General features: G+C 33.0%; 1 protein-coding gene across 1 annotated transcript in view; it reads left to right on the top strand.

The window, feature by feature from the left end:
- The first annotated feature begins 348 nt into the window (after positions 1-348).
- The window catches only part of LOC111139165 (mirror-image polydactyly 1), a 255,511-nt gene continuing 229,612 nt past the window's right edge, over positions 349-26,247 (top strand). Inside the window, exons 1-5 of the mRNA XM_022491338.1 lie at positions 349-367; positions 3,150-3,369; positions 4,976-5,111; positions 6,463-6,568; positions 23,224-23,353. Of these exons, the coding sequence (XP_022347046.1) occupies positions 349-367; positions 3,150-3,369; positions 4,976-5,111; positions 6,463-6,568; positions 23,224-23,353 (611 nt within the window). The remainder of the gene's footprint in view (positions 368-3,149; positions 3,370-4,975; positions 5,112-6,462; positions 6,569-23,223; positions 23,354-26,247) is intronic.

Genomic DNA, 26,247 nt, shown 5'->3' on the forward strand with positions numbered 1-26,247 from the left:
TACAATTACTATAATCCAGGAGGGATCTGTAAAGAGTCCTTTTATTGGGAAGGTCACACATTTGCTCCGAGTTTGAGGAAGATTGGACAGTTCCAGGTGAAAAGGCGCTGATTTACCAAGAGCTCAGCAGATCTTAAAACTTGACATCCGATAAGCTGAAGTAAGGAAGAATGCTATAAATATAGTAAGCAGATAGCAAGTATAGATACCAGGGATGGAGTAAAGTAAACACTAGGAGGTTCGAAATAAAAAACTGAAAGCAGAAAGATTCTGAACTAGGCCCAGAAATACAGAGGTAAAAATATGGGACAAGATGTATGTAGTGGTAAGATAATGGTAATGTACGTGATGGAAAACAGATCAGAGAGTCAAGACTTAAGATTCTGAAGCAGTTGGTATGGTATTGTCATAAAACACTGGGGACTTTTTATAGCTGCAAGTGCTCCATGGCTCATGTTTTTACCTTTTGGGGAATCTTTGTACCTCATAAACTGGAGAATAATATAGGCCTTAATAGTAACTTTCTGATATATTCCTGGGCACAAGTTTTGTTATTTTGATATTGCTATCAGTAACTACTTTTAATTCTCTTACATTTTAGTTATGATTGATCCTTGAACAATCTGGGAGTTAGGGTCATCAACCCTAGGTCAAAAATTCACATATAACTGTTGACTCCCTCAAAATGTAACTACTAAATAGTGTAAGAAGGTAAGAAGCCTTACCAGTAATATAGTCGATTAACATGTATTTTGCATGTTATATGCATTCTTAAAATAAAGTAAGCTAGGGAAAGAAAATGTTGCTAAGAAAATCACAAGAGAAAATACCTTTACAGTACTCTACTGTACTTATTGAAAAAAAATTCATGGGTAAGTGGAACTGTGCAGTTCAGAGCCATGTGTTCAAGGGTCAACCATACTTTTAAAGTTACATGGTAGTGTTAGAAAGCATGGTTTATTGATGATATAGTGGTATTCTTTAATGTCCATTTATAAAATTCCCTAATTTAGATTTTGGAGGTTCCATTCTACAAATACCAGCCTCTTCTAGAAAAGTAGCATGATGGGCACCTGGGTGTCTCAGATGGTTAAACGTCTGCCTTCAGCTTGGGTCATGATCCCAGGGTCCTCAGATGAGTCCACATAGGGCTCTCTGCTCAGCAGGGAGTCTGCTTTTCACTCCCTCTCTGCTCCCCCTGCTTGTGCTCTCTTACTCTCTTTGTCAAATAAATAAGTAGAAATAAAATCTTTAAAAAAAAAAAAGTAGCATGATGAATCTCTGAAGCACACGATGTAAGCATTTTGAAATGTCAAAAACCAACAAATAATCTTCAGATACCTGGAATTGTTAGATTTTAAACCAAAACAATATGATGTTGAAATTTCATAGCTTACAGTATATAATTATGATAGCACATTCTCCCTATTTGTTTACTCAAACAAAATGAAATTGAGAGGAATTTACTAAAAACAAGTGGTTTCTGATTTAGCTTCAGCCACCATGATCATGTCCAGGACTTGGAGTTTATAACTGGTCACACCTAATTTTAGCATATCTACAGGCAAAGAATTTCTCCTTAAGGAATGAATACTTTGTGAAAGATCGCTTATTTATAAGTGCCCGTATTTTGTTTTTATTCTAAAACTACTGTCCTCGGGGTGCCAGGGTGGCTCAGTGGGTTAAAGCCTCTGCCTTCAGCTCCGGTCATGATCCCAGGGTCCTGGGATCAAACCCTGCATTGGGCTCTCTGCTCAGCAGGGAGCCTGCTTCCCTCTCTCTCTCTCCCTGCCTCTCTGCCTACTTGTGATCTTTGTCTGTCAAATAAATAAATAAAAAATCTAAAAAACAAACAAACAAACAAACAAAAAACCCTACTGTCCTCTGCTTTTCTTCTTAAAAGGATTTTAAGTTTGACAGGTTGGAAAAGGCATCATCAACAAACAGGTGAGATTCACCTGCTTTTTAAAGTTCAACCATTATTGATGCTGGAAATAATAAAGTATTTGTTACAATCAGTATTTGTCTGTTGGTGTGATTTACTGGTAAAGGAGTTTGTTTTAGGTACTTGTGTGTGTGTGTCATTTACTTCCAAAAATTTCACTAAATCATCAGATACACTTTTCCTTCGAAATAGCTATTATTTATTAGTTACAGCTTAAAATAACTTTTATGAGATAGCCAGGCTTTACAAAATAGATTTTCTAATGTATACTATATATCTGATAAAAATGGGAGTTAAAAATAATGCCTGTATTGTGTTAATTTTAATATTCTTTTTTTTAAATTTTTAAAAATTTTTTTTATATAATTTTTTTTTTTTTATTTGACAGACAGAGATCACAAGCAGGCAGAGAGGCAGGCAGAGAGGAGGAAGCAGGCTCCCCGCTGAGCAGAGAGCCCGATGCGGGGCTCGATCCCAGGACCCTGGGATCATGACCTGAGCCGGAGGCAGAGGCTTTAACCCACTGAGCCACCCAGGCGCCCCTAATTTTAATATTCTGATGATAAAAATAATAGCTAACATTTACTGATGTGCCATACACTAGGCCAAGTACTTTGCATGTATTAACCCAGTTAATCATCAAAATAACTCAAGCAAAAGTGCTATTATATTCTCATTTTACAAAAAAGAAACTTGGGCTTGGATGGGTAAGTAACTTGACCAAAGTTATGCCCTTGGCAAAGCTGAAATTCTAACCCAGGCGGTCTGATACGGGTTGCATGCACATTATCACTTCCCTATAATCATTAACTTATTGCATCCTATTTTTTGGAATCTAGAAAATACATCTAGAAAATAATGTTCCTACACCTGTGTTTCTCAGCTTTAATTTTATGCTGGAGTTATTTGGACACTCTGACAGATCTTGATTTAATTAGTGTAAGATGTGTTCTGGACTAAGAATTTCCAGAAACTCCTCAGGTTATTTCAACCTGCAGTCAAGGTTGTAAACCATTGCCCTGAGTACCTACCAGAAGTGGAAAAACTATACTGTACATGCTTAGCTGATTACGGTAGGAGTAAGAATAGTAAGTACATGTTTAAAGATATGAGAGCACCTATTTCCACAAAAGCTTTCATTTGAATGATTTAATATGTAGCTATGGCATTTCACATATTTGTTTTTGTTTTGTTTTAAATACAGAGATAGCCCATAGTTATCTTGAACAAAAGACTGCAGGGAGAAATAAAAGTACAGAGTCAGATGAACTACCAACTGTGAATTCCAAGGAAGGCATGCATCAGAAATCCAATGAATTAGTCAATGAAGACATCCATGAGGACACAGAACTGCCAGGGCAGAGATCAAGGAATTTCCCTTATCCAGGTGATGAGACAGCTGACTGCACTACTAAAAAATCCAAGTGAGTGCTGGCAGACTTAAATGTAGGAAATAAGATTGAGAGAACTCTTTCTTCTTCCCTTCCTCCTTCCTCCATTCATCTCTCCCTTTCTTTTTGGCTTGGGCTAAATTGGACATACCATTAACTTACTGGAATTTGGGCAACCTACCGGAGTTTTCTACTGTTTTCTTTACATGGGTGTAGTGTGTGTAGCTTGCTAATTGAAAAAGCACAAGGTGAGTTTTAATGAAGGCAAAGTTGAATATTATTGCCTGTGTCCTTTCATTTTGGATCTGGAAATAACTGTTAAGGTGACACAAAAGGGAAATTATTCATCAGAGCCCTAAACTGGCAGTTCTAGGACAAAATAAGCTCAAAGGTATGTTTTGGTTTTGGTTAGCATGATTTATTGTTTAAGTGAATTTGAATGCTTCTAGAAAGGCCTTGTACTCTCTCCCATTTGTCTTCCTTATTATTTTCTTTTCTGCAGCTTTTAACATTGACCTTACCTACTTATCCCAGGAAGAGATTTGATTTTGTGACACCTGTGACTTTTAGTTCTATGGATTAAAGTATTTTGATAATTAGTCTTATATTTTGAAAATACTGCAGAATTGTAAAAATTTCAATGACACTTATATATCCAGTCCAAACAAAATCTTACATATTTTAATAGTTTTGCATAAGAACAGCTAAATAAGTAAAATGATTATTTAAAAATTATTTAGTAGTTATATTAATGAACATTAATATATAATTTATGTATGTATTAATGTGTTCCTACTTCTTGGCAAATAGTTATATCATTACTAAAGTGCAGATTTCGAATATACTTTTGGGGGGTAAGAGTAGGGATGAATGAAGAAGTGATAAACATTTTTTAACCACATGGGACAAATAGTAGAGATTGGGCTAAAACCTCAGTATGAAATATCTAATGTAATTGCAACAGAAGAAATACATGGTAGGTAGAGCTGCAGTGACTGTCCCAGACCTCACTGATTAACTTCTTAGAAACTCTAAGATTTACCTATGTTTACAACTTTAATATGATGCCTTCAAAAATGATCCATCTCTTTTCCCTTCCCTTCTTTATACTACATGCTAACAAGTCGATATTGTTCTCAAATAGCATACAAAATGTCAAAAAAAATTACCATTAAATGTCACAGGAATAGGTTTTCATTTTTAATTTGTTTTGAGTTTAATAATCAAAAAACGATATTCTGTCAACCGAATTGAAAAAAAGTATGAATGTTGTTCCCATTTTCCAAAAAGTGAGATATGTTTTTAGAATCCTGACCAAAAGTCTAAACTGAATTTTTCACAACCCTTAAAACCTGAATTCTTTAAGTGTACTGGACCATGAATTTCTGTAGAAGTTACTAAATGCTTTCCATAGATTTAGTCCTCTAGTTGATAAATTAGAACCTCTGTAAAATTGATATATTTATTCTTTTTGATCCATAGTATTGTCTTAACAGTGCATAACAAGAGAAATTTAAAATTAAGTAACTTTACTTATTTTTTGTTAAATTTGTCTCCCTCATTCGCATTCTAAAATTTATAGATTCTGTATAGTAGAAATCATATGTATATATTGTTTAACAGGTTTTTTTAATTACAGCATTATGGAACATAGAGAAAATGATTTGCAGTGTGAATGTATGATCCCTTGTCAAGTTACTTCAGACTTAGATAAAGAGAAGAAAATAGCATTTCTTCTAAAAGAATTGGACATTCTCAGAGCGAGCAATAAAAAGGTACAATATAGAAAGTCTGATAATTGTACAGTGTGCATTTTGCCATTGACCTTCTAAGTTTGCTTTGTTGCCCATCATAATTCAGTTTCATGCTGTACTTTCATCCTTTAATGGTATAGCTCTATATTGTTGCCATACCATGGCATCAGAGTATGACTGAGACAGTGGCTATGAAAAGCAATTTCTTTAATTTCCTCCCTGGCTGGCCTGTGATATCACTTCCTTTTTCATGAAACTATGGCACCTGAAGTAGGTTCCTACAAAGAAGATTCAAGTTTTATTGTAGTAAAAGTTTACTTCAGTATTATGGAAAGTGAGAAATACAATGTACTGATTTTGTGTTACTTAACTTTTTCTTTTTTTATTAGTATCAGTGCCCTATATTTTACTTCAATAATATATGTAATTTAAAGTCATAAGGCTTGGCAATATTTTCATGTTCCTTGTGTTGTTATGTACCATTGTATTTGTCCAATCCAATTTGTCATGTCATGTTTTATCTTTCTGGACTCTTTCTAGTTACATTTCTTTGAGCTTTAAATAATGTTATTAAATAATGTTCATATTTTATGCTTTCTGTTTTTTTAACCTCTGCATACCTCTACATACCTTTCTGATTTTAATATTCTAGTTTTTTGACCTAATCATACTGAAGCGTGATGTTAGGAATATTGATCATGCCTGACAGAAAAGAGCACAAATGACAAAAGCAAGGGAGGAATTAAAAACAAAAAACAAAAAACAAAAAACAGTTGAGGGGTTCTGTATGAAAGTAGGAGATATTTTCTGTATTTTCATTTAGCAATTATTTATTATATGCCAGTTATAAATCAGGTACCAGTGCCAATTTAAATGGAATATGATGTGAGAGCATTCTCAAAGGAGATTTGTTTCACATATTAAGATTATTATCTTAATTAATTTTGTTTCAAAATATTAGAATTATTAAGAGAAGCTGTAAAACTGTGCCATCCATTATTTTATTAGGATAGTGCCTTCCAAGTCTTTTGCTTTAAGACAAAAGAACAGATCAGATTGCTTTTTGCAATAGTTATTTTTAATAATTATGTCATTCCTTCTTTAATTTCATTGGCCTGTACACACACATACAAATTAAGGGTATATCAAAATGTTTTTATAATTTCTATATCATTATAGGTAATTATTACTTTATGAAATGTCTTAAAATTTTAAATATTATGGGGTCCCCCCCCCACTCTGGAGTTATGTATTTAGGCAATTACATGTGATATAGAAGGGCTTAGAAAAAAATAATTTCTACTTTGGGATTAATTATATTTCTGCAAGAAATTTATCAAAAAAGAATCTGTGTTTTTTCAATGTGTTTCAGCTTCAAGAAAAATTGACTAAAGAAGATAAGGAACAGAGAAAACTAAAGCTTAAGCTGGAACTCCAGGAGAAAGCAACAGAAGCTCATATTGCTGAAAAGACAGCAGGTATAGTAGATGGTTATTAACATACAGTCTTAGGAATCATACACAAGGTTATTATACGAGGTGGCTTTGGTGAATACTAGCATACTAGCTTATTTGTCAAAGGAGGGGAGGCTCTGTCTTTTTTTTTTTTTTTTTTTGGCTGCATAGAAAATAGGTGGCTTTAACATCCTGGTACTGGTATTAGTGAGAGCTTTACCTGTATTCATACTGATTTGGGCATTAAATGCATTGTTAACACCATGTCAATCCAATCACAAAAAGGTTGTTTGTTTTGTTGGAAGGGCCTGAACAAACAAGGGGAAATAATGATTACCAGTGCCTCTACCTTTCAACCAGCAGTTCAAATACCACTTATTGTTTTAGCTCGTTGAGAGGAAATACTTTTGTTCTGTGTGAAGATAGTCATATATTCATTGCCAATGGAAGCCTATGTTTGATTCAAAAATCTGTTTTGTGCAATTAATAAATTTTCATCTGATGATGTGGATGATGATGGAGTTAGTATTTTCACTGAGAAGATTAAAATGAAAGGTTGCCAGAGTTTAAGATTATAAATGGCTGCCTTAAATATGTTTTGGAGTCTATCTTTACTCACAGGTATTTGCAAGGAGAAATTTTTTTTAATGTATCTGTGATATATTACAGATCAGATCAGATGATTGTCAATAGTCTGTTACTCTTCCTCACACTGTTTTATGTTAAGGATAGAAATCTCACAGTATAATAGAAATTAACATGCAGAGGCATTTTAAAGGTTATTTATTTTAGTGTTTTTGTATCAATTGGAATGATTTTAAGAAAAATTGTATTTCGTGATTAGTTTGAAGCTATAATCATATTTTATGAGCTACATTAAGCTGGTTGCATATATGGAAGAATTCTGGTATCTTAGATCAGAGACATTCACTGGTAGAGCCTGTCTTTAGAATATCACTATGCAAAATACAGCTAAACATCACTATGAAAATAGAACCAAAATTACCATAAATAAATACTCGAGCTAAAATAACAAATGGTTGCTTTTCAGTTAGTGTTCAAGACCCATGGATGTTTTGTTTCTTATTTAGTAGAGAAATATGAGGCTAATATATTTTAAGGAAAATTGAACATATGTTAAAATGAATAATTCAGATATAAATTTGGAATAATTTGGAAGTGTCCTGATTTTTTTTATAATCAAATATGTATATACTAACTGCTAAGAAGGTATTATAAGAAGTACATTTGTTTTAAGGTGTTTGTGTCATAATATGACTTTGCGTGCGTCTTATAGGAGTAATTAGATAAGATTTAGGCCAGTTAGGTCATTTCACTGGTGAAAAGCGTGGATTGTTATGTCTGCATAGATCATTTATGTGTTGGAGGGGGAAAAGTCATTAAACAGTGTTATCTACTCTTAAAACTACTGTATGATATAGCTAATCCTCTACTTCAAATATTTACTTATTTGTATATATTTAAGACTTCCCTTTGACTAAATAGTATGAATCATGCATACATAAATTGGAAAGAATTTGATTGCTTTATGATTCTTGTTAATCACATATTTCTCATTAATTATACAATATTATTTTAGTAAATGTTTGAAAATGTTTAGTATTTTTTTGCATCCTCCTAAGTTGATGAAAATAGCAGTGCTATATAGTTTCTCTGGAACAAAGCAATATAGTTAAAAGAGATACATCCAACCTCTTAGTTACAAAAATGACAAAAATGAAAATCCTCTGAAGTTTTTTGAAAGTATAAATTTTCAGTGTGTATCTTTTAAATGTTTCAGTTCTACCTTTTAAAAAAGATTAAAGATATTTTACTTAAGACATTAGAGAGAATCATTGTAATATGTCAAATTTTTTTTTAAAAACTGAATTGCTTAAGAAATCCATTGGTTTGAAACTACAAGAAATTCATTAAGTGAATCTTGATAGACTCATGATTCTTTCATATTTTTTCATACATACAGTCTTAAATAGCTTATTTCCTACCTGACTAGTTATAAGTGTAGTCAAAAAGCAAAACACAGTAACAAAAACAACTATGTCAGTACCTTAATAGAAAGAGGGACATTATAGGAATATGATTACATGTGAAAAATGTTTTATTTAGTATCATATGGAAGGATAATAATCCATATAACAAAAACAAAGAAATCCACATAAATAGTAATGTTTGCTTCTATCATTTGCTCATTTTTATATTCAAAATAAAAAGTGTACTTAGTTAAGTATATTATAAATATGTACCACATTTATGTATTATAATGTACTTAAGCAGAATATAAATGTTTAAAAAAATGAAGATATCCCACATAAAAAGAAATACATGCAAAAACATCTCTAAACTGGGGCGCCTGGGTGGCTCAGTGGGTTAAAGCTCGGGTCATGATCTCAGGGTCCTGGGATCGAGCCCTGCATCGGGCCATCTGCTCAGCAGGGAAGCTGCTTCCCCTGCCCCCCCCGCCTGTCTCTCTGCCTACTTGTGATCTCTCTCTCTCTGTCAAATAAATAAATAAAATCTTTAAAAAAAAATCTCTAAACTAAACATTGGAAATTGTAAATAAGATACAAAATGTATGTTCATAGATTTTTTTCAAATAAAATACTAATTAATGTATGAGGTACTCAAAGGAATTAGGAGCCATTTCTATATAAGAATATTCATATCAGTATTACTTATGATAGCCAAAAGTTAAAATCAAACACTAAAAGAATGGTTAAATAAATTAAGATATGTTTATGCTGTCAGACATCATGCAGTACCTAAAAACCATTTCTGAATAATTGGTACAACGAGAAAATCTTCATGACAACATTAAGTGAAAAGTAGGGGAAAACTATAATTTAATTTTGTTAAATATATCTATACATGTGCGTTATATGAAACAAAAGGCAAATTTTGGTAGTATTAATGGATATATTAATGTTTCAACTAAGTTTTCCGCCCTTTCAGGTTTTCTAGAATGATTGTGGATTAGATTTAGTAGTACTACTATGATTAGAGATTAGTATTACTAATCACTAAAGATGTGATTTTTTTAAAAAAGTTGCTTGCTTTCTAATCTAAAAATGACTCCTGTGATAGGTTTGATATGTAAAGACCACATAAACCAAAGTTTTATGAAATCTAATATGATAGCTGTGATCAAATCTTGTCATTTTACCTATGCCATTTTTGTTGTCTTTCAAATTTTCTCATTTGTTTTTGTCTGTACGTGTATTATATAACTTATGTATATATTAGCCCATCTTTTCTTCTCACCTGATTGAATATAAGAATATGAATCTGGTGTTGTCAGGATGCTTGGTGTGGCTTGGTCAGTTAAGCGGTTAAGCATCTGCCTTTGGCTCAGGTCATGATCCCAGGGTGCTGGGATTGAGTGTCACATTGGGCTCTCTGCTCAGTGGGAAGCCTGCTTCTCCCTCTGCCTGCTGCTCCCCAGCTTGTGCTCTCTCTCTCTCCCTGACAAATAAAGTCTTTAAAAAAAAAAAAAGTCTGGTATAGTCAAAACCACATAAAACAAGGTGCCCAGTTTTCTGTAAGACACATTGAAATAATGGGAAATCCAAAAGCCTTGGAATCAAATTGACCAAGATTCAAATCACAGCTTTGATACTTAATACCAGTTTTGTGCCTTTGGGCAAGTTACTTACTAGCTTCATCAGGTTTACTTTCTCCCATGTAAGATGTAAATGTTAACTAATTTACCAGATAATTTTAAGGATTATAGATCATTTATAAAAGCACCTAATATATAACTGGTACTCAGTAAGTTGTAACTAATAGTAATTCTGGTTATTTCTATCTTTATAAAATTCTTCAATTTTTTTTTAAAAGATTTTATTTATTTATTAGACACAGAGAGAGAGATCACAAGTAGACAGAGAGGCAGGCAGAGAGAGAGGGGGAAGCAGGCTCCCCGCTGAGCAGAGAGCCCGATGCGGGGCTCGATCCCAGAACCCTGAGACCATGACCTGAGCCGAAGGCAGAGGCTTAACCCACTGAGCCACCCAGGCACCCCAAATTCTTCAATCTTTAATAATAATCAGAAGTTATTGGAGCACTGGGTGTGGTGCATAAACAATGAATTCTGGAACACTGAAAAGAAAATGAAAAAATTTATAATAGAAAAAAATAAATAAAATAAAATAAAGGAAAAAAAAAGAAGTCATGAAAAGATTTTTGTTCTATGGCTTTTAATTAAAATGCATTTTACTTCAATGTAAATCCAAAATAAAAGAAATGGGATACAAATGATTTGGGCTTTAATCTAATGTATACCTATAATAAACTTTCAGGCAAACTGTCAAAATAGTGTTAAGCTTGTTTCCTTTACTTCCCTGTTGGTTTTACATAATGTGAATACTGTCATTCTGATGTAATCCCAGGAGGGTTTGAAACTCAGTTGTTTCCTCTATTGTGATAAAATCTCAAATGGTTGACCCTTTTACTCTCCTCTCCTTTTTTGATATCACCATTACCATCATTATTATTTTTATTAGGCACTCTATAGGAACTAAACTAACTTCTTTAAAAATCAAACAAGAAATATTTATTGAAGGGTCATTATGTACTAGGCATTGTGTTAGGCCCTCCAAATAAGAAAGATTTGGGATTTCAGAGATTTCTTTTAGACTGCAATCACTTTTCCCTCATAATACACTATTGAAATAGGTAGTGGTTAATTGTTCAGACTTTGGATTCAGACCTTTGTTCTAATCTTTTTACCACTTATCATGTGTAAGTGACAGCCTCTCTAAGCTTTGGTTAAAACTTATTTTGTAGGTTACTGTGACATTTAAGTGAGATGATGTTTATGAAGCATTTAACCCATAGAGGGCACTCAATAGATAAGATGATGATGTCATCATCTTGTTTTCTCAAGACTCCTTGATTTAATAGGGGATATATTCAAAGTGTACCCAATATAAGTTGTTATTAAATGGTTATATAGGTAGTTATATAAGTAGTTACTTATATACTTACAACTATTTATATATGGTTTTGTTTCTCAAATGATTGATAAATACTTCTTTTTTTATCAAGTATTTTTATTTCATTACACAGTTTTCAAATTTCCCTTGATTTTAAGATTTAACCTTACTTTAAAAGTTTGAGAATATGAAAATTATTTTTTTAATCTTTATGAAAAAGAAAATAAAGGAAAAAAGGACACCTGGCTCAGTGGGTTAAACCCTCTGCCTTCGGCTCAGGGGCCTGGGATAGAGCCCCGTATTGTGCTCTCTGCTCGGTGGGGAGCCTGCTTCCCCCGCCTCTCTCTGCTGCCTCTCTGCCTACTTGTGATCCCTGTCTGTCAAATAAATAAATAAAATCTTTAAAAAAAAAAAAAGAAAATAAAGGAAAAATATATAGTAAGTGAGTCTTATTTACTTAGCAAAAGCTGAAATGACCATGTCATTCCCTATCTATTAACATGGAAAAATTTATCTCATTGGAGCTATTTAGGACTTTTTACTGTGTTTAACTCACTAAATTGTACATGTGGATAAGAGTATTTGAAAATTATTGACATATATGACCTTTAAATACTAGGGGATATTTTAGAGAAGCACAGCAGAAATATTAACTCTCTGTTTTTTTTCTATTTCTTTTCATCTAAATAGAATATTTAGACCACAAATACTTCAAAATTTGTTTTGAGTTTGACAGTGACAGATAGTATTGCCTGGCCTGTTGCAACCATTAATTTACTCTTAGGTCAGCAATGTAGTTATAAGTTTATAAATAGCTTGTTCAGTTAAATCTTTCAGTTTTCCTAAATAGGCTCAGTGGGCATTATGCAGTGTAATGTCTCTTAATTTTTATTACTGTATTCCATTTACAGTATACAGATGATGTTTAAATTTTATACATAAGAATATTTAGGTTTTTATGTAATTTTGTGATATTTAAAATATATTTCTTTAAAAGCCTTATTTTTTCTATTTCTTAAACGCTTACTTTAGAGTCTGCTTTATATGTTAGTTATTTTTCTTTCTTGCATGTCATCCATTAAAGATTAGCTGTGGAAGGTTGGAGCATGGAGAGATTATGAATGACAGAACAACTCCTGTAGAATAATAATCAGTTTTTGGTATTTAATGCTGTTTGACTTTTGCAGACACATTTCTTATTAACCTTTGGTACAAAGAGAAATCCAGGTTCCTGATATCTCATGGAGAAGATGAATTTGAGATCCTCTTCCAATTAAACTGAAATAAGGCCAATATTGGGTTTTAGCCAAAAGAACGCCTTAGTTCCTAAGTCTTGTGTTTATAAATCTCTCTCTCTGTCTCTCTCTCTTCATCCATCTATCTATCTTAGTTACATTTTATATATAATTCAATGGCTACATAATTTGCTTATCTTGCTGTACTGATTCTGCAAGCATTTAATCTGCTTTTTACAGCTTATCTCTTTAAATATAGATTCTTTTCTCTGTACCCAAATTTAGACTGATATTTTATAAATTAAAAAAAAAATATTGTCAAGCTCTTCTTATTACAGAGAGTGTTCATTTGTTTTTGGTAGGAAGGAGAGGAGTTTAATTGTAATTGCCCAAAGCATCAGAACATAGAATCCGTGAAACTTGCAACTTAAGTTTTTCTAGGTTAACATGTAAATGTTAAAAGTATAGATATATAACCATTATAGCAAGTACATTAAGACATTACAGCCAGTTAACATTGAAAAATAGAAGTTGTGTCATAGAAAACATTTACATTATTCTCTTCATAAAAAGTATTCATTACTGTATACCATAATTCAGATGATATTGACCATCTAATGATTAAGAGCAAGAGTGAGTTTTATATATCAAAGGAAGATAATATAATATGTACTTTAAAAAAGTACATGTTAGAATACTATTTTTCTGTGTATATAATGGGCATTATTAAAATGTGATAGCCTTTAACACTGAGATGTATTAACCTGTATTATAATGGAGCAATTCATATATATCAGTTTTGTTCTAAGATTTTATGTATTTGAGAGAGAGAGAGACTGAGACAGAGAGAGCACAAGCAGGAAGAGAGGCAGAGGAAGAAGGAGACGGAGACTCCCCACTGAGCTGGGAGCCCAACATGGGGCTTGATCCCAGAACCTGGAGATCATGACCTGAGCCAAAGGTAGAGGCTTAATCATCTGAGCCACCCAGGTGCCCCTACATCAATTTTTTCATATCCATATCATCTTTTAGTTTGGAAGGAAAAAGGATTTCAAAAATATGACCAATTGTTTCAGATAAAAACAAAAAGCCCAATTCTGTGAAATATAGCAATTAGAAATACTGATGGGTAGAGTGTTCATTATATTATTCTCTTTGGCTGCGGAATCCTTTGGTTGTGAATCAGGATTATGATGAGTGCCAAGTGAAATAATGCTTGAGGGTAGAGTATGGCCAATTTTGTAAGCTCTATTCCTAGGAAAGTTTGTACTTTTCTAGAAAAAACGAAATAAACATTGGGTGAACAAAGAAAGCATTATGCATAACAGTGACCAACAATTGAAATATTTAATTAGGTCTAGTATACTATGAAATTTACCGTGGTGTCAAGCAGTTGAGAGCATGTCATTTAATTAGAATAATAAAAATTTTCAGAAAATGATTCTTAAGACTTCTATATGTTTAGATAATTCTGAAGAGGAAATGGTCTTGGAAGAACTTAGGTAGCAGATATAGATATATATATTTTTTAAGATTTTATTTATTTATTTGACAGACAGAGACACAGCAAGAGAGGAACACAAGCGGGGGGGGGGGGGGGGGGAGGGAGAAGCAGGCCTCCTGCTGAGCAGGGAGCCAGATATGGGGTGAGCCAAAGGCAAGCGCTTAATGACTGAGCCACCCAGGGGCTCCAGCAGTTATATTTTATAGAATTTTCATATTGGTATTTAATTAAAATTTAAAGTAGATATTCTATGCAGAAAGTAAGTACCTCTTAAAATTGTATTTCAAAAGTACATAAAATAATTGATTGTGGTTTTAATACTTCTGGAATAAGCTTATCTCTTTCACATTAACAATTTTAGCTCTAGTATCAGATATATTTAATGTTTAAATGTAAATAGGATATTCTTAGAAAGTATTCTTACATACTCTGATTTTTCTGCACTAAGTACATGTATATAATAATTCAGTGTTTTGCAAAAATATTCTTATTTTATAATTTTGCTAATAAAACTTACTTGTATATTTTTCTAATGAATTTTTAACAGTTTCTATACTGTTGATAAGTATAAATGTATTAGCAACTTTACAGAGGAAGATTGGAAAGTGTATGTTAAGAGCCTAAGAAGCTGCTATTTAATGCAGTAACCATACTTCTCAGAATTTTCCTCAGTATTTAGCTGTGTATATACATAGAAATTTCTGTACAAAGATGTTCATTACAGTATTATTTATATAGTGAATAGGTGAGAACAGCGTAAAATCTAATACTAAGAGCATCCTAGTTCTATCAAATATGGCATGTCTAAATGATAAAATCCCAGGTACTATTTCATATTTATAAATAATACTAAAGAATATAGGAACATATTCTGTTTAAGTATACACAGAAAGTTATAAGATTATGTAACTTATTCCTGTCTTCTCTATTTGTACAGTGAGCCTGTATTATTTTAATCAGAAAAGGTTATTTACAGAATATCATATAAAGTGTTAAACATTCAAATACAGTTTTAGAAAAACTTAATAGTCTGGTCTGTAAAAGAAAAAATAGAGGCATCAAACTACTCGGAGTAGGTTGGTTAATTTTCCATTGTTGTAGAGTATTTACCATCTATGTTTAAATTTCCAATAACTGATTTATGCAAAGAGAGAAATTATAATTTCTAAGGAAATTAAAAGACATAATATAATGTTTATGGTTCTAGAATATGTATTGGTGGTTTCATAAAACACTAGCATATTTGCAAGGAATCCATTTAACAAGTAAAGAAATAGATATCCAGACAATTTGAAATTGTTTCAAATATAATAAAAACCTGTCTTTTATAGGACATGTCTGTATTTGTTGCTTAGAATTTTTCAACATGAATTATAATGAGTGATTATTTTATATGTTTCAAATCCTGATGATATCTTTTTCCTTCGTTTAGTTCAGCCTTTTCTCTATTTATATAACTACCTTGAGGTTGTTAACAAATGGATTCTTTTTCTTGGTAAATGTCTATCTTCCAAATTATGTTATTTAGGGAATCATGATCCAGTGTTTAAACTAGAATGTTTTCCAATACACTGCCTCACTTCTATTGTATTTTAAAAGTAGTATGAGCAGTGTAGAATATAGGATTGTCAATAGACTCGGGTTCTACTAAGAAAATATGTACTCTGTCTTGACTCAATAAACTCATACTTGGTATGGTTCAGCTTCTTCATATTTACTCTTGCCCATATTAGAAAACAGTTAGCTTACTAAACAAATTTGAGTATTTGGTGTTGAGGGGGGGTGATCCTCTCTGAATCTTCCTCGAATTTGCCTAAGAATTATAGGATATTTGATAACCATGTTTAAAAATGGAGATATCCAAATATTATTGTAAACACCCAATGATTTGTTTTACCTACAATATAAGTATTTTACTTGGTTGGCTTACATAGTAGCTAATAATATTTGTTAATGTAATTTAACTGCTGTGAACCTTTACTGAACAAATATTGAAATTTATTCAAGTCAAAGAAAGAGAATCTCTAATGACTTTTGTTAAAGCTTCTATTTAATAGTTAAGGAGAAAAGTTTGTATGACATACGAGATGCAATTAACAGTAGATTTTACATTTAATAAAAAGAAAGAAGCATGCGTATTTGCTTTATTCATTCCATCATAATTTGCATTAGAGCTGTGGGTGTTTAATGAGCAAATTCCAACTAAAATGCTATATTGATTTTCTAGTGAACTTTGTAATAGTCATCTACCTTGGAAAAGCTCAGTGTTTACAATTAAGTTTTCTTTACTAAAAATGTTTGAGAGTTGCATATTGATCCTTTAAAAGTACTGAATTCTAGAAAGAATCAGGTTTTTCATAATCAAATTTCACATATAACCTAATGTTAAAAAATTAATTTTGGAAATACTTCTTAGTGTTTATAAAATGTGTAATCAGATTTTATGTGTGTGTGCTTTGTGGCACTTTAAAACTTAACCTTAGAATACTCAGTGGGCATTCTCCTCTAATATACACATTGTTTACCTCTTTAGAGTTGATAGCATTATAGAGAGAAAAAATGTTTTCTGTTGACTAACACAGGACCAAATAAGACCTTGGTGTAAATTGTTTAAGCATAGAGATAACTATACTTACTCTTCAAGCCCCTGACTTTGCTAGTCCTACCTCTTTCATTAAAGTGTTATTATATATAAAGTGGAACCCAGCTTACATTAAATGTCACTTTGTAACATCTCATCATACTCTACAGAAGCGATAGGAAGCCTGTTGGCATTTAAAGTTTAGTAATTAGTATTTTAACCTTTGATATGTCAGAATATTTCAGGGCATGACATACATGTTTATCTGTACTTAGATCATTGTGTAGTATCATTTTGTCCATCCTTACTGACCTACAAATTAGAAGTAGGTTTTTTTTTAGAAGTGTTAAAAAAAATTTTTTTTTCATTGCTGTGTAGTTGACACATGTTAGGTTAGTTTCAGGTGTACAGCATAGTGATTCAACAACCCTTCATTTATGCTATGTTCACCACAAGTAATGACTATCATCTATCACCATACAACACTATTAAATACCACTAATACCATTGACTACATTATCTATGCCGTATCTTTCATCCTTATGACATATCCATTCCATAATTGGAAGCCTGTATCTCCCACTCCCCTTCACCCATTTTGCCCATTCTCCCATGACATCCCCATTTAGCACCCACCAGTTTATTCTCTATGTTAATGGAATCATTTCTGGTTTTTGTTAATTTTTTTCCAATTTTGTTTTTTTAGATTCTGTGTATAAGTAAAATCATATGATATTTGTTCTTTCTTTTTCTGACTTATTTTACTCAGTATAATACCCTCTAGGTCCATCCATGTTTTCAAAATGGCAAGATTTAATTCTTTTTTGTAGCTGAGTAATAGTCCATTGTGTGTGTGTGTATTTATATACACATCTTCTTTTCTATTTATCTATCAGTGGACACTTGGGTTGCTTCCATATCTAGGGTTTTATAAATAATGTTGCAGTAAACGTAAGAGTGAAATTAGAAGTGTTTTATAATATAAAATATCTTAGAATATTGTGATATTTTGTACAAATTATGTCATTATAGTACACAATATACAATATGGAATGAGTTCTAAATAATTTTTCTTTCAGTTCCCCTGTGTAATTTTTGAATGCCAACAAAATATGCACATGTATGTATATACATATATGTATGTGTGTGTATATATAGGTATACATACATGTATATAGATGGTCCAAATTAATCAAAATCATCTCTTTAATATGTCTAGAAATGAGCCACATCATGCATCTGTGGATTGAAAGTGGTAATGGTAATGGTGGCATGGAACCAGTGTTTGTTGAGAATCTACTTATTTGGCCAAGAGCTTTCATATATTATCTCACTTAATTTTTCCCTAACAACCATAAATATTGGTATCATATACATTTTATGCACCTGCACTGAGACTAAAATAATTTAAAAATACACAAAAGCAGGTAACCTAACTTTAGTATGTTGACACTTTTTGGATCTGAATCAAAGCCCACATTCTTCCTAATACACTATGTTGCTTTCTCTAAGCTGTTATGAGTATCCTTCCTGGAAGAAAATTGCATACAATTATCAGGGAGGATTAAAACTCATTATTATGTAGTATATCATGGGCAGAAGTTTCTTTCAAAATGGCATGATGAATTAATACATAGGTGCAGAATAGTAGAGCTACAGAAAGCCACATAGTATCAATGATACTACCTTTAAAAAAAAAACTATGAAAATTGTGCTGGAAAGTACAGGTTCTTCTAAAAGCTATGTTCATAACAAGTATTTATTAACCTTATCTAACTGTTGATTAAAAGCATTTGATTTTATGCAAGTGGATATCCAGTTAGTTTAGCACAGTTTGCCATAGAGTTTGTTTATCTAGTCATCTGTGGATAGAAATTTTTGTTTCTAGTTTGGGGCTAGTATAAATAAAGACACTGTGAATATCTGTGTGTCTTTGTATGGTCATATGCTTTAATTTGTCTTGGATCAATACCTGTGAGTTAAATAGCTGAGTCTTTCAGTAGGTGCATGTTTAACTTTTTGAGAAGCCGACCAACTGTGATTGCACCATCCTGCATTCCCATGGGCAGTGAATGAGGATTTCAGTTGCTCTCCTTCTTCCCAGCATCTTTAATCATGCTTTCATTCTAGCCTTTGTAATAGGTATGTGGTAGTTATCTCGTAGTTTTAATTTGCATTTCTCTAATGACTGAAGATGTTGAGCACCTTTTCTTGTGCTTATTTATCATCAATATGTCTGCTTTGATAAAGTGTCTAAGGCTTTTGCCCATTTTTAATTGGGTTTTTTTTTTTTTAAAGATTTTATTTATTTATTTGACAGAGAGAGATCACAAGCAGGCAGAGAGAGAGGAGAGGAAGCAGGCTCCCTGCTGAGCAGAGAGCCCGATGTGGGGCTCGATCCCAGGACCCTGAGATCATGACCTGAGCCGAAGGCAGCGGCTTAACCCACTGAGCCAGCCAGGCGCCCCTAATTGGGTTTTTTTGTTGTTGTTTTCTTATTACTGAGGTTTGAGAGTTTTAAAAATTATCTCTGGATGCAAGTCTTTTATCAGATATATGCTTTGCAACTATCTTTTTCTTTCTGTGGCTTAACTTTCTTATCCATATCTTTTGAAGAGTGGGGATTTTTAATTGAGTTAGATTGAAGTCCAGTTTATCAATTTTTAAAAATGGGTTATGCTTTGGTACTATGGTCAAGAAAGCTTTACCTACCTAAATTCATGGTTCTCTCCCAAACTGTTTATAGTTTTAGGCTTTGTATTCATCTTGTGGAATGAAAGGTTATTTTACCTTTAAAAATTAATAAAAATGACTAAAATAACAAACTAAGAAAAGCAACGCCAATATAATCCCATTCAAGGCCATATGCTACCTTCTTGTTTCAGCTCTTATACCGTAAATTAGTGGGGTTTTTAAGTTTATTTAGTGTTAGAATTACTTCATTTTTGTGCCTTTTACTGGTGATTTCCCAGTTTCAAACAGCCCCCAAGTGTAGTGCTGAAATCCTGTCTAGTGTTCCCTGAGTACAAGAAGGCTATGACGTGCGTTATGGAGAGAACATGTAATAGGTAAGTTTTGTTCAGGAATGAGTTATACAGTGCCCTTGGCCATGGATTCAATGTTATTAAATCAATAGTATATGTTAAACAAGTATCTTTAAACAGAAACACATGTAAAACAGGGTTATGTATTAGTTGGTTGATTTTTTTGTCATTTGTCCTAATTTTGATGCTTGTTTGCATGCCTGGCATTTGGATGATGAATTTTAACATTTTGGAAGCTATTTTGTATTCTTATAAAATATTTCTGAGCTTTCTTATCAGTTGTACTTATGTTTTTTGGAAACAGGTCTCTCCTATCCTCTTGTTTTAAAGATATGCTAGATGTTACCAGAGCAGTGTTTAGGGTTAATTAATCCCCACTACTGAGGCAAGACCCTTCTGAGTACTCTATGCAGTACCTCATGAATCTTGTAGTTTTCTGATCTGGCTGGTGGGAACAACATACTTTATATCTGGTTTTGTGGCACCCAGGGCACTGTTGCTTCTAATTCTCTCAGGTTTCTCTTTCTCCTGTATGGAGTAGTTTACTTACACACGTGCACACATGTTCAACTCACTTTTTGAGGAAGACGTTCTGTACGTCTCCAAAATTTTCTTTCTTTGCCACTGTTTTTCCTCTAATAGTCTCTTGTGAATTTCAACTGCTTTGGTTTCGCCATATTATATCTCTACCCTCCAAAATTGTGGAATCAGCTGGGCTCGTCCTCGATTCTTCCCTTCTTGTGATGTTCTGGAATTTCTTTCAGGGTATTAAGCAGGGCCAATCATAGGCTCAACTTACTTGTTTCCTCATGTCACTCACTGTTCTTTGTTTCCTTACAGTCTTGAAAGCTGTCATTCTATATATTTTGTCCATTTTTAAAAATTGTTTTGGGACACTTGGGTGGCTCAGTTGGTTAAGAGTCTGCCTTCAGCTCAGGTCGTAATCTCAGGGTCCTGGGATCGAACCCCTGCATTGGGTTCCTGCTCAGTGTGGAGTCTTCTTTTCTCTCTCTCTCTGTCCTTATCCCCAAGTGTATGTGCACACTCTCTTTTTCTCTCTCTTTCTCAAATAAATAGGTAAAATCTTTTTAAAAAATTGATTTAAGTGGAAGGACAAATCCAGATCCTATTACTTCATCTTTTTTTTCAACTTTTATTATTTTATTTTATTTTTTCAGTGTTCCAAAATTTATTGTTTATGCACCACACCCAGTGCTCCATGCAATATGTGCCCTCCTTAATACCCACCACCAGGCACACTCATTCCCTTGCCCCCCTCCCCTCCAAAACCCTGTTTGTTTCTCAGAGTCCACAGTCTGTCATGGTTCGTCTCCCCCTCCAATTTCCCCCAATTCACTTTTCCTTTCTTTCTCCTAATGTCCTCCATGCTATTCCTTATGTTCCACAAGTAAGTGAAACCATGTGATAATTGACTTTCTCAGCTTGGCTTATTTCACTCAGCATAATCTCCTCCAGTCTAGGATGGCATATATATATATATGATCTCCCAGAGCTCTCCCTCTTTCTCACTGTGCTTCAGACACATTGGCCTTACTGCTGTTAGTCTAATACTTTTAGGGCCTTTGTATTACGTTCTATTCTGTTTATTAGTCTACTTTTAAATATATATATATATATGTATACATATATATATATGCACACACACACACACACACACACACACACACACACACACACATATGCATGTATTGAAATGTCATTTATTTAAAAAGCCCTTTTCTGGCCACCTTTCTAAATTAGTTTATTCTTTTCCCACCTTCCAAATTACTCTTTTTTTCTCTGACACACCCTTATTTTCCTTCAAAACTTTAACTTCTATCTACCTATCTTCTTGTTTAATTTTGGCTCTGCTCTCTCTCTACTGTCTGTCTCTCTATAATAGAATGTATACATCTCCAGGAAGGTAAGGACTTTTTAGAATGTGGTAGTCATACTGCTTTAAACTGGATAGGTGACTGACACAGGAATTTCATAAATATTTGATGAAAGAATAAATTAATGAATGAGTAAAGAAATGAATGAATATATTTCTCTTCCCTTAGGCTCACTTTCTTGGCAGTGGTTTTGACTTTAGCTTTGCTGTTACATGTTCCATCTTATCTTCTACTGTGGAAAATATATAGTTGACTTACTCTCAGGGTTTCTTTTCTACCAGTTATAATTTAAATAATAGAAGAATAACTCTTGATTAGCTATGCATAATCTATGACAAATGTTAGCAAGAACATTTCAAACATCTTTCCTAAGTTTATTTTGTGGTTTGACAGTGTAAATAGAGTTTGGTTCAGTGACCTAGGTATTTGAACCTCTAACGTTGCAGTGATACTTTAAAAGTTATGTTAAGATTTCAGGTAGAAATTATGCTTGAGCAATGACAATTTCAGATGACATCAAAGCTCCCTATATAGTGCTATGCAAATTTAGATGAGGCCATTTTATTACCATCTATATAAACGATGCTCCTGGAGATGCTCAGTGCTGAAGAGGTTCAGCTCTGCCCATTTCCTTTTCCTTGGTCCCATTTTCTTTCCTTTCCTTCCACTATGCTGTGGACATAATATAAACGATGCTCCTGGAGATGCTCAGTGCTGAAGAGGTTCAGCTCTGCCCATTTCCTTTTCCTTGGTCCCATTTTCTTTCCTTTCCTTCCACTATGCTGTGGACATAACTACTATCCCGAAGTTGATGATTATCATTGCCATGTTTATTTTAGTATTTTCACTAATTGACCATAAATGATAGGTAGAGTTGTTTTGCCTTGTACCTTGCAATTTTTGCCATAATTTTATTGTTAAAATATGTCCATTTGTCCATAGTTAATTCGTTTTAAATGTTGTATTGTATTCCATTTTGAATGTTTAGTAATTTATTTATTCTTGCTCCTGTTATTGGACATTTGAGCTACTTCTCAGTTTTTGCTATTATATAATGCTGCAATAAGCATTTTATATACGTTTCCTTGTGCACATGTGCAAGAATTTCTCTAGGCCTCATACCAAAGAGGAGATTTGCCAGGTTATAGACAAATCTTTAACTGTAATAAATATTGCCAAATGGCCCTTCAAATGGCTGTAGAAATATATTATACCTATCTGCAGTGTATGCGTGATTTTCTTTATTTCATGAGCTAATAGTATTTGTTATTATTTGGCCTTTTAATTTGTGTTTTTATGGGTATGAAATGTATCTCAATTTTGTAGTAGCTTTTAAAAATGTTTTTCCACATATTAATTGATACTCATTTAATTTAGTAAAATAAAAACTGTTTTTGCTTTTTATTTTTTCTGGAAGTATGCATTTTTAAATTTTCTCTAATTAATTATGGATTATATATTTTGGTAGCTCTGGTCGAAGAAGTGTATTTTGCACAGAAGGAACGTGATGAAGCTATTATGTCTCGACTGCGGTTAGCCAATGAGGAGAGAGATGAAGCAATTGCTCGAGCCAAACTTATGGAAATGTCTCTGAAAGTGTATGTATACATTTAAAACTATATGTGACTTTTGGAACATTTATAAGTGCATGCATTATGTGGTGTTTACATATTAAGAAAAGTTATTGGATGCTGCATACGTGGGTAAATTCCATATTCCCACAGTCATGCTGTAGTAGTTTGCATGTCAGGATAACAGTTTAAAAAAAGAGAGGAGTTCAGGGGAATACACAGCACTCTGTACAATTACTCTACTTCTTCATAGCCTACTCTTGATATCTTTACTCTACTTTCCTTAGCAATGCCTCTTTTCTTCCCTCTCTTATTATCACTTTCTTGATTTATTTAAACTACGTGGGTTCTTCCACTGCTCTTTGCTTAATATGCTTTTTCCTATTCGTTACTACTTTTTACTTTTATTAGGTGTATCATAAACTCTAATGACACTTGAAATAGTGTAGAGCCTGAGAATCTACATTTTTAACAAGCAACCTAGGTGATTCTGACTTAGGTAAATAATGGACCACACTTAGATAAATAATGCTCTAGAAATTCTCCAATTTTAGTATGGCTTCAAGCACTTGGGAAATCTTGTTAAAATGTTCGTTCTCATTTAGTAAGTATGGTGCGGAGCTTAAGATTCTCTTTTTCTTCAAGCTCCCTGATAATGTAAATGATGCTAGTCTAAGGTGTCAGATTTAGGTCAAGACTCTAGAGCATCTAGAAATATACTACTTGTAAGATAGGTACAATATAGTAATGTAATATTTTATGATGATCCATCAATATATTTATTGAATGTTTGCTCTGCCCGACATTGTGCTAGGCTCTGTGGGGGATTATAGTAAAGTACTAATTAAAACATTGCTCATTAGGGAGACAAAAAGTCATTAAATAATCAACATGACAGTGTTCAAGTTATGTTTAGGTAATGTGGTTTGTTTTTTGTTTAGATTAATGGCTTCATTTTTTTTGAAGATTGATACTCATTATAAGGCATTAAGCTCATCGAATAATAGAAATAAAGAAACCAAAAAAATTTACGTGAATTCTCCAGTATCTACTACCAAATAACTATCTTTATCAATAGAGAAACATTATTCCAAACATTTTCTTTGCTTATATAGTTAAATACTATTATCTACCAGAATGGATGGTTGATGGTTGGTGGTTGAATGGATGTAGACATAGAACTAATTTGATAAAAATCATATAATTTTCTACATGCTGTTTTATTTGAGAGGCAATATAATGTAGAGGTTAACAGCACAGAATCCAGATCCAAACATATGTATTTGAATCTTGACCTTGTTGCTTCCTAGCTGTGTAGCTGTGGACAAATTACTCAGAATCCCTGGGACTCAATTTTTTGCCTACAAAATGGGTAAATAGTGCCTGCTTTGTATAAGTTATGAGGACTAAATGATTTAATAAATATTGAAAAGTACCTGGTTCATAGCTGGTGCTGTGTGTTAACTTGAATTTGGGAGTAATAATTGAAGTGAAACTAAGAAATTTTTGAACTTCATGCAAAGTTTTCTTATAGTAAACTGTATTAATTCCCCAAAGATCCTTCAAAATTTAAGAAAAGAGACTGAAAAACGGAAGGTGTTGGAATCATTAATTCTTTTCACTTTTTTGAATCATGCAGTGTTTCAGTTAAACAGTATCATTTAACTTTCCCCTATGAAATAACCTTTAAACTCCTTTTTTTCTTGTAAATTTTAGTTTTAAAATCTTTGTAAAAATTATATTGGGTTCTATAGCCAAAATATCACCCTGGTGTTTATTTTGATTTTGTATTTAAAATGGTTGAATGGTTATTATCTGCAACTTTTTTTTTAAATTTTATTTATTTATTTATTCGACAGACAGAGATTACAAGTAGGCAGAGAGGCAGGCAGAGAGAGAGGAGAAGGAAGGCTCCCCGCTGAGCAGAGAGCCCTATGTGGGGCTCGATCCCAGGACCCTGGGATCATGACCTGAGCCGAAGGCAGAGGCTTAACCCACTGAGCCACCCAGGCGCCCCTGCAACTTTTTTTATACATGAAATTTTATACCTGATTTCTTTTTTTTTTTTTTGAAGATTTTATTTATTTATTTGACAGACAAAAATCACAAGTAGGCAGAGAAGCAGACAGAGAGAGAGGAGGAAGCAGGCTCCCTGCTGAGCAGAGAGCCCAGAGTGGGGCTCTATCCCAGGACCCTGAGATCATGACCTGAGCTGAAGGCAGAGGCTTTAACCCACTTAGCCACGCAGGCGCCCCTATACCTGAATTCTTTATTTTGGGAAATCCCTGGGTAACTGAATTTCATTTTCAGTTTTTTGAGGAAAGGCTAATAAATACTTTATTCTCAGATTTAGCATGCTTCAGACTGGCTTTGTGTTATTCCTATATTCAAGTTGGTTATGAATAAAGTTATTGAGTTAAGTATTTTTTGTTCTAAAACAAAACATTTTTTGTTCTAAGCATTTTTTGTTCTAAAGTAAAAATGTTACTTTATTTTTTGAGATTGAGTTTGGCTAAAAAGAAGTCAGGTCACAGGTTTTTTTCCCTTATCATCACTTATTTTGGTTTTTGGTGTTTGATTTTTTTCCTGCCTGGAGACCTGAAGGATTCTTTGTTTTTGAAGTAGAAGAACTTAATCATGGTATTTGTTTTGATTCATCTTTCATAACATATTTGGAACCCACAGCATGCCTCTCTAAGGGCTATATGCTTCTTTTAGTTCATGGAAATTTTAGATTTGTGAAGTTTGTATTCTATTTGTTAGGTTGTTTTAGAGAATCTAGTTATTTGTATATTGGGGCACTTTTGTCTTTATATGTTGTCTGTTCAATAATTATTTGAATCCCTCTCTTTTCCTCTGCATTCACTGTGATCATCTCAAGCCTTTTCTTTATATTAGTAATTCCAATTGTCACTATTCCT

This window comes from Enhydra lutris, unplaced genomic scaffold, assembly GCF_002288905.1.
Source record: "Enhydra lutris kenyoni isolate GAN:26980312 unplaced genomic scaffold, ASM228890v2 scaffoldscaffold4, whole genome shotgun sequence".
In the NCBI taxonomy this organism is placed as follows: Eukaryota; Metazoa; Chordata; class Mammalia; order Carnivora; family Mustelidae; genus Enhydra; species Enhydra lutris.